The sequence below is a fragment of the Thalassophryne amazonica genome, chromosome 14 (assembly GCF_902500255.1).
Source record: "Thalassophryne amazonica chromosome 14, fThaAma1.1, whole genome shotgun sequence".
Lineage (NCBI taxonomy): Eukaryota > Metazoa > Chordata > Actinopteri > Batrachoidiformes > Batrachoididae > Thalassophryne > Thalassophryne amazonica.
The window spans coordinates 96,076,481-96,086,279 of record NC_047116.1 but is presented as its reverse complement, the minus strand read 5'-3'; the positions used below and the strand labels follow the sequence as shown (position 1 = coordinate 96,086,279).

Sequence of the window (9,799 nt, the reverse complement as noted above, 5' to 3'; positions counted from 1 at the left end):
TATCTAACTTGTTAAGCTCACCCTGTGGCCAGTCTACTATGCCAAAGCCATAGTTTACCACAGGCAAGGCAAACTGGTTTATGGCTGTGATCTTGTTCTTTGGTGTCAATTCTGATTTACAAATCTTCTTTAAGCGGTTTAAGTATTCTTGTGTTACTTTCTCTCTCATTTTTTTATGCTCTATTGTAGTATTTTCTTCAATTCCCAAATATTTGTACGTGGAATCCTCAGCCAAATCTTCAATAGTGTTCCCCTCATCCAACTGTATATTTTCTGTGACCTGCTTCTTACCACCTCTGATTGTACATTTAGAGCATTTATCCAGCCCAAATTCCATACAGATTTCTTTAGAAAACGTATGGACGGCCTCCACTAATCTCCTGATTCCCCTCTCTGAATCTGCAAATATCTTCAAGTCATCCAAAAAAAAAATTAAATATTACTGTATTCACTCATTTTCTTTCTGAGCTCCTTTCTCCTTTCTTTCTTGCTCCTGTATGAGTTTTCATGTGTCTGTTCAGGTGGCTCCTTCGTCCAAATCTGTAACCACACTCAGAACAGCTAAATGGTTTTTGTCCTGTATGAATTCTCTTATGTCTGCTCAGCGCACTCTTCTGTCCAAACCTTTGGCCACACTCAGAACAACCAAATGGTTTTTGTCCTGTATGAATTACCATGTGTGTATTCAAATTACCCTTTTGTCCAAATCTTTTGCCACACTCAGTGCAGCCAAATGGTTTTTGTTCTGTATGAATTAACATGTGTGTGTTCAGACTGCTCTTTTGTCCAAATCTTTGACCACATTCAGAACAGCTAAATGGTTTTTCTCCCGTATGAATTATCATGTGTTTTGTCAGATTGCTCTTTAGTCCAAATCTTTTGTAACACTCAGAACAGCTAAATGGTTTTTGTCCTGTATGAATTATCATGTGTGCGCTCAGGTAGCTCTTTCGTCCAAATCTCTGACCACACTCAGAACAGCCAAATGGCTTTTGCCCTGTATGAATTAACTTGTGTCTTGTGAGATAGGTCTTTCGTCCAAATCGGCGACCACATACAGTGCAACCAAATGGCTTTTGTCCTGAATGAATTATCATATGTCTGCACAGACTGCTCCTTTGTCCAAAACGTTGACCACACTTCGAACAACCAAATGGTTTTTGTCCTGAATGAATTATCATGTGTTTGGTAAGACAGCTCCTCCGTGCAAATCTTTGACCGCACTCAGAACAGCCAAATGGTTTTTGTCCTGTATGAATAATCATGTGTGTATTTAGACTACTTTTCAATCCAAATCGTTGACTGCACTCAGAACAGCCAAATGGTTTTTGTCCTGTATGAATAATCATGTGTGTATTTAGACTACCCTTTTGTCCAAATCTTTGACCGCATTCAGAACAGCCAAATGGTTTTTGTCCTGTATGAATTCTCATGTGTGTGTTGAAATTGCTCTTTAGTCCAAATCTTTGACCGCACTCAGAACAGCCAAAAGGTTTTTGGCCTGTATGAATTATCATGTGTGTGTTCAGGTGGCTCTTTCGTCCAAATCTTTGACCACACTCAGAACAGCTAAATGGTTTTTGTCCTGTATGAATTATCATGTGCGTGCTCAGGTGGCTCTTTCTTCCAAATCTTTGACCACACTCAGAACAGCCAAATGGTTTTTGTCCTGTATGAATTCTGTTGTCTCTGTTCAGAGAGGCCTTTTGTTTTTGCCTTTTATCCCAAATGGGACGGGTAAATGATTTTCCACTTGCTTGCGTCCTCTTGTGTTGCTCTGAGTTGTCAATGTGACCAGAAACTTTTCCATATTTCAGGCAATTAAATTGTTTCTCAGCAATGGTGCATTTGCTTGTACTAACAAGATCAGTATTTGGTTGACAGTTAAAACCGAAGCAAAGTTCTTTGGTCTGTTTCCAGTCATAACTGTCATCAGTCTCAGTTCCAGAACTGTCTGAACTCCTACCATTGGTATCTAGTTGTAAATGACTGTTTGGACCTGAGTTGCTGGCTGGTTGTGGTCCTCCATCATCCTCTCTTCCCATTTTTGCTATCAGTGTTCTGTGTACAGATGAGGTGCTGGCTACAGGCTCTGTCTCTGTGCTCTCATCACTTGGGCTTTGACGAACCTGTGATAACTCTGGTTTTTCATCATCATCATTTTCACTCTTCACAGAGATGGCAGTGAAATCAAACTTGGTGAGACCTGCCTCCTCCAGCTGCTGAAGTTGCTCCGGCTGCTCACTTATCCACAGCTTCTCTTCTTCTTTAATGTCCTCCTGGTCAACACTCAGATTCAATTCCTGATGATCAGGGAAAATTTCTTCTTTCCTCACCAACAACTGCTGCATGTCTACAAAGAAAAACGTTAACAGTAAATGTGGAAACAAGATATTAAAATAAAGTTGCACAGTGGTGAGTTTGACCTGACAGCACCAAGTTATTGTACTGATGGAACTGAGCAAGTCAAAATGTACATCAGGAGGATTTGTTTTACATTTCACACATACTTCAACTGGACTGGCAAACACCAGGGTATAGGCTGACGCCACCCTAACCTGTGACATATCGTTCCTGCACATCCTGCAGAGTAAAGCGCATCCTGCAGAGTGAATCGCATTGTCAAAGGTGTGGGATGTCCCAGCATTCAAGATGCTTAAAAAAAATTTATTAAATAACATCTGAGTTTTGTTTGATCCTCCTCACTGGTGTCTACTCCAGTCTGTTATTTTTGAAGGAGAAAGGAGAGTCAGCCTGCTATGTGTTTGAGCATAGATCTGTACAGGCCACTAGAGTGGACATCAGCCTGCACCCCTCTATGAAACAGCAGCTCAGAGCACATCTGAATAGAGTATCTATCCTCTGAAAGAGAAAAAATCTCCAACAAAAACCTTCAATATTAATCCAGAGTTCCAAGCGTGAGCGTCGGTGATGATACATTTAGTAAATTTCAGTTTATTTTACAGCTGAAAGGCTTTGTGTTTCCAAAAAGTTCCAAGTTTGCTCAGCAGGAAAACAGTGAGCAAGACAGAGTGAGTGAGGGAGAGAAAGGACCTCATTTTTTACTTTTAATACTTGCTTTGACAATGCTTTATTGACATATGTTTCCCATGTCAATAAAGCTCCATTGAAATTGAAAATTGAGCAGAGACAGAGAAAGAGAGCTGTCTTTTCTCTTTAAGTATATAAAAATAAGGCTATAAAAGTACTTAATTCTTTCATCAAAACATCAAATCCAGCCTTGCATCTTAGATATGCCTTCTGGCAAATTGTAGCTCAACTTTCAAGTCTTTTTAAGAAAATCCTCTCAACACTTCATCATGGAGCTGCATAACTGGGGATACAAAATATCCTCATATAACATCAACAATAACAATAACGATGGTAATAATAAAGCAAGCAGAGCTCTGGTATCGGAATAGTATCGGTAGCGGCAGATATCCAAATCCAATTATCGAGGGACTACATCTCTCGGCTGGCTTGGGAACGCCTTGGGGTTCCCCCGGAGGAGCTGGGGGAGGTGTGTGGATCGGGAGGTCTGGGCGGCTTTGCTTGAGCTGCTGCCCCTGCGACCCGACTCCGGATAAAGCAGAAGAAAATGGATGGATGGATGGTATCGGAAGTGAAAAATTGTGGATCATGCATCCCTAATGTTCACCTGCTCTGTCTGAGCCTGATCCTGTCAGGTCTCAGAAGCTAAGCAGTGTGGGGCCTGGTGAGTACTTGGATGTGAGACCTTTTTGAAACACCAGGGGCTGTGTATGTTTCTGCAGATAAAATTGGACTTGTGTCAGGAACAGCATCTGGTGCAAATCTTGCGCCAAATCCCAATGCGGATCTGGCTGTAACTACTGTGGTGACCTCCCAAAAAACGGGAGCAGCAAAAGAAATGTGCACTGTTTGAATTGGATCTGGCTGTAGAGGGTGATATGGGGTGGGAGCCCTGCATTATAAAGCAGAGAGTAGAGATGCTTCGTTTATGGAACAGCTTCATTCAGCTGCCAGAGGACAGGCTGACCAAAAAAAAGAGTTTCTTATGGGATTGTTCAAATAATTATCCGTGGGCCAAAGAAATAACTTATTCACAATTTCGAATTTGAATTACATTTACATGAATAAATTGTAGTGTAATTTAAATTTCTTAAAACAATTTATTTTCACTTATTATAAAATGCAATGGAAAAATTATATTTGTAAGAAAACAAATACTAAGGAATAATATACAATTTAAGGAGGAATACCAGACTGGGCCTTATGTGAAGCTAAAATTGTCTCGGAAACAGCGGCCCCTTTGTGCCCAGATTAGATCTGGTAGTCTTCCTATGGCAGTGGAAGTGGGCAGGTACAGTATAAGGGTCTTTCTGAACAGGAGAGAGTTTGTATTTTTTGTGACCTTGATGTTGTGGAAGATGAGTATCTTTTTTTTTTCTTTACTGTCCATTGTACTCTGATTCATGACTTTGTTTATTTCAATGTGTGCAAAAAAAATAATGTAGATGTGTTTTGGTTTTCTGAGGCGAAAATCTTGAGTTGGATTTTTGAAAATGAAACATTTGCTTTTGCTGTTTTTCTCTCTAAAGCCTGAGAAAGGAGGCAACGTGTTGTACCCCGTTGTATCCTGAAATTGTGAAACTTGTGACATGTATGTGGTTATCTTGTTTTGTATATGGAGTGTCCTATAAGTCCATGCGAGCTGGGCACCAGTGGTGCATGACACTAATAAAAAACATTCAATCAATCAATCAATGTTTTGCTGGGACAAAGGGGTACCTGGGTGCAAATGTCTACATAAGCAGACACCAACTATGTTTAACTTGCAGATTTGTTTTTAATTTTCAGATCCTCCCCATGTTATGCGTATTCTTGTTTTGTTTTTTGGCTTTAATAAGAAATGAACAAAAAAAGTAAGTTACAAAAACAGCATCCAGTTCTTTACCTCTTTTTTCTTCTTTTAAATGACACATTTCTTCTTCTTGGTCTGTGATCGTTCCTTCATCAGTGGGTGTTAGTTGTAGTTTCAACATGTCCTTCAGCTGCTGGACTTCAGACATGTTTGTAGAAAGTCTTTAAAAACACAAAAAGAGAGAGTCAATGACCAAGTGGAGGAAAGAATAAAATCAGGCTGATTTAAAGCTAGGGTAGGTAACTCTGTTCAGAAACATTTTTTGTTATATTGGGTGAAATGGTCCATCTATCCTAACAGTCATCAATACATTATGTATTCAGAAAAAGGAACGAAAAAAAAAATCATACGTCTGTAGCAGCTGTAGGATCGATAAAACTCCGACCACTATAAGCCTAGTGGTGTGCTCTCAAAAAAAAAAAAAAAAAAATCAGATGCCTTCATGTCTAGTTCTTCCTGCTTGCGTCACCAGGCTCAACGCACCCCTCTGTCCCTCCCTCCTCCACACGTGCACACTCATCACGTTTCACCGAAAAAGTTCACTTCAGTACAATGGCAGAGGGCATACAGCCAAAACTACCACTTCTACTGTTACGTTTAACGGCTCACCACGATAGAAAGCCAAGGGAAAGAAAGCCGGAGGCAGAAAAGGCTGCAGTGAAAAAGACTCGGGACAAAGCAAGAGGTCAGACGAGAGTCAACGTCAGTGCAGCATTTTCTCGATGGAAACAATGTAGCATCTGAAGGGCCTGAAAAGTGATGCAGAGGTTGCTCTTTCTGTTGGACAGGTAATTAGTTTTGCTTCGGGGGAACAGGAGCCAAAAATATCGCAGGAGTGTGCAAGGAGGCCTGAGGGGGGGAAAAAAAAAAAACACAGGTGTGCCATGGTGGCTGCTTTATCACTGTATTACTTTACTAAGCCATATATATTGATTTATAACACAAAAATGTCAAATGGGGCAATAAATATAAGTGTAAAGATGATTGAATAGATCATCAGTGCAGTCCTTTTGAACACCATGCAGAGTGCTGCTGCTGTGTTCAAGTACCGGCAGAAATTCCAGGACCTTATTGTTGTTTCAATCTCAGCAGTTGCTTGTGGCAGGAGTGTGGTTTTCATTCTATTTTTGGTCAAATAATTCACTGTATCCACACAAAAGATCATTTCTTGCCTATATAAGGTGCCTGAGCCCAGTGAAGCTGAGCCCCCACCCACATAAAAAAAATCCAAACAAACATGGTGTAATTTCCAACGGTACATGAACACAGCAGTGATCTGCGCGGCTTTCGAAAGGACTCAATTTGCTGCTTTGATGATATATTCCTCTTTACACATATTTATTCCCCCTTTTGACAGTTTTGTGTTATAAATCAATATATATGGTTTAGTAACGCAATACAGTGATAGAGCAGCCATCACGGCACACCAGCGTTTGTTTTTTTTTCCAGGCCTCGTACACGTGATATTTTCAGCTCCTGCGTGTCCTGCGCCTTTCAGTCAAGCTGCTCCTCTGTCCCACTGAGTCCCACAGTCAGATGCGCATTCAAGTTTGTGGGGGCGTGGCTTTGGACGGAGCACTGATGGGGTAGGGAGAGTGGGTGGAACCTAGAGGAGGTGCTACTTTCAAATCTTCCTAGCTCTCTTGCTAGCTCTCCAGGACTACCAACTCTAGCTTTAATCATCTGCTGCTACTCTGCTGTCCAGGCTGAAGAACCACAAGTGTGCAACAACACCGAAATGTCCCTGTGCTGAGACAAGTCCTGAAGCAGGAGTCACCAATCCCGACCTAGAGATCACCTGATATGCATGTTTTCCTCACACACCTGCTGCAACCACAGTTAATTTGTCAAGATGGTGTTTCCTTCTTCTTGACTAGCTCTGCACAATTGACTTAGTTAGTGAGCAGTGGGTGGAGCAGTGAGAGTCAAGACAGACACCAAATACAGTGCATCACTTGTTAGCGCACTGCGGAACTTAGCGAAACATGCTAAAATGCTAAAGTGGATGAAAAAAACACAGGCACAGAGACAAACACCAGCAAGTCCCAACACCCCCAAAGACACGAAGACGTGTCATCAGTTACACCACTACTTAAGTCACCTGTTTAGCTAATGCTTGATGCTAGGTAGCGATTGAAATGTGAATGAATGTTTGTGGCCCCACGATGAGAGAGAGCGTGAAGTGTGTGTGTGTGTGTGCGTGCAAGAGAAAGGGGAATGTTTGTGGCAACAACAAGGTTGCATGTGCATGTGAGAGAGATGATTTTAATGTACATAAGATTTTTTTTTTTTTTTTTTTATAAAACTAAGATGGTGAGACAATGTAATTTACAATGGAACAGTTGGCCATCGCGGCAACAAATTTATAACATTAATTCTAACACAAAACTGAGTTTTCATTCAAATAGATTTTATATTTTTATTAAAGTATTTGACTGAAACCTGAAGAAATCATGTGGGTTTACTGCAGTATTTTTGATTTTGCAGTTGTTTCCTAAGTATGAGCATGCCACCTCGTGGACTGTGAAGGTACTGCAACTAGAGATGCGAGGAAACATAAAAACAAATGTATTTAATGCCGTAATAAAGAAAATTACTACTATTAGTACTAATCTATTACTGTGATATGTTTTGATAATAGGATTATTTGATCTTTTTTGTTAAGAAACATTATTGAAAATAACAAGTATACAAACATAGAAAACAGAACAGAGACAGGAAAGTCCAGGAGTATCAAACAAAAAAAATATTCAAGGAGGAACATATAGTGACAGGTTTTATCACCTTTTGGTTACTTGATTTAGAAATTAGTTTGACACGCCTGTAGTAATAAAAGGCTAATCAAAAAATACTTTACATTTTCAAAAAAAAAAAAAAAAATTATAGTCTCCCATAATAAAGTCAAATCTCTACAGACATGGTCAATGATAAATTTACTAAAATCTTGCCAAAATTTACATGTGTGAGCAGTGCCAAAAAAAAAAAAGGTGCAGCACTGTTTCAGGGTGACCCTCGCAAAAGGAAGTTTGTCCCTTTTGAATTTCAACATGTAGTGATTGGCTGGGTAATATCTATGAATGATTCTAAGACATCCTTTATTTACTATCAGGTATTTATGAGGAATCATCAAACATATTTTTTTGATATCACTGACATATGGATTCTAGTAAAACATAAGACGGATTACAGACTTCTTTTTGAAACAAGGCACGTATATTTCTTTAAGAATGTTGTGAAAAGCAAATGTTTCCAACTGGTGAACCAGCTGGACTGGGAAGGGAGATAACTGGAAAGTTGTATATTGATCAGAACTCGGCATAAGACAGCAACAGTCCTTTATTGAACAGCTGACTCACCAGCAGAATCTGATTCTGTAGCCATCTCTCGAAGAAAAGTGATTTGTTTAGTCTCTTGCGTTACAACTTATCTGCAGCACCTTCACAACCCACCAGGTGGACGCCTAAATGAAAGTATTGCAGTGAAATTGTGTTCTACTCTTCCTGTGGTTCAGTGTCAGCAGCAAAATGAAATATAAATATGTTGCGGCGATTTGGAAGACAATCGCAGAATAACCAGCTGTTTTGGAGCCGACGGAGCTAAGGTAACGCTAACCGGGCGCGCTAGCCGCCCCACAACGAAAATCAGCTGGACTGTACGTAATATTTAAATCTAAAGGACTAAGAAACTGCTCTAATTTACGGACACGGTGCTCTAGTATGGTCGCCCCGTCTGGCAGCATAGCACAAAACTAAAATAAACCTTTGTGCACGAAAAAAAAAAAACACTGAACAGAGCACAGGAAGCTAGCGCAGGCTAACAGCTAGTAAGATAAACTAACCACTCCTGAGATTCACCGAGGAATAAAGTAGTGAATTTCTTCGGAGTGAGAGTAGAATTTGAAAATAACACGATTAAAGTACGGGTAATTAAGATAAAAGAAAAACGATTGCAACCTTTTGTTAAATGAGGAGAACTTCACATCGTTCGACACCAGCAGTAGTGCGCATACCTGCAACAATGGTGACGCGCAGTATTTTTTAAGACAACTTTATTGACAGTTCAACAACAAAACAACAACATTGATAAAACAAGAAAAAAGGACAAAAGAAAAAAGAAAAAGAGAGAAAAAACACGAGGTTACATGTACTCTAGGGGTTTTCATTAAGTTTACATAATATTATACCATTTTTCTTCTTCATAAATTTAAGTGATTGAAAGAATAAACAAAGCTCTTTGTGGAAAAACATTGAAGTTTGGTTTGGTCTTCATATATTTGTTTTTGTGAATGAAAAAAATTCCCCATCATTAATTAAACATTCAAAGCTAAATCTTGCAGTCTTTACAGATATACCAAATAAGACATTTTCTTGCCCAAAAGAGACGGAGATGCAAATTTTGATGAACACCAGAAACAGAAGTCCTCCCAGAAAATATTCACAAATACACAAAAAAAAAAACAAGTGATCAAGTCTCTATTTCACATTCACAGAAGATGCAATAATTCTCTTCAAAACCAAATCGAATTCTCATAAACATTTTTGGAAGGATATATGTCATTGATGATTTTGAAATGAACTTCCATTTATTTTTGGAGAGATGGGAAATTTTATATGTTTACATCTTAATTTGTTCATTTCCTCTTTGGAAATGTATTTAGAAATCAGATTTCTGCGAGATAATATAGGACAAATAAAGAACGTATGAAGGTGTTGGGCAAATTTGGATTAGTGATTGTCCATTAAATGACAGAGAAGGAAGCTTCGTCTGAGCATGACTGAGGAATAAATTATATGACTATCGCATATGGCTGAGGAAGTGCTTTAATTACAGTGTTATATTGTTTTCTGTCATTTAACATAAGTTTAGAAGAAAATTTTTCAAAAACGAAGAACATTT

General features: G+C 39.2%; 1 protein-coding gene across 1 annotated transcript; it reads right to left on the bottom strand.

Moving 5' to 3' along the window:
• Positions 1–452: 452 nt before the first annotated feature.
• LOC117524341 (gastrula zinc finger protein XlCGF57.1-like) lies at positions 453–8,899 on the bottom strand. The gene is made up of 5 exons (XM_034186100.1): positions 8,857–8,899; positions 4,937–5,064; positions 2,052–2,353; positions 1,182–1,970; positions 453–929 (listed from the first exon to the last, which is right to left on the bottom strand). Exons 2-5 carry the CDS (start codon positions 5,049–5,051, stop codon positions 453–455), a joined length of 1,683 nt encoding a protein of 560 aa, XP_034041991.1. The 5' UTR covers positions 5,052–5,064; positions 8,857–8,899.
• Positions 8,900–9,799: the final 900 nt, after the last annotated feature.

What these genes read in the sequence shown, in the direction of transcription:
- LOC117524341 (XM_034186100.1), bottom strand. Translation starts at nt 5,051, where the DNA reads ATGTCTGAAGTCCAGCAGCTGAAGGACATGTTGAAACTACAACTAACA. An exon ending in TTTAAAAGAAGAAAAAAGAG is followed by an intron (nt 2,354 to 4,936) that starts GTAAAGAACTGG and finishes TTTTCTTTGTAG; the next exon opens with ACATGCAGCAGTTGTTGGTG. An exon ending in CTGTACACAGAACACTGATA is followed by an intron (nt 1,971 to 2,051) that starts GCAAAAATGGGA and finishes CAACTAGATACC; the next exon opens with AATGGTAGGAGTTCAGACAG.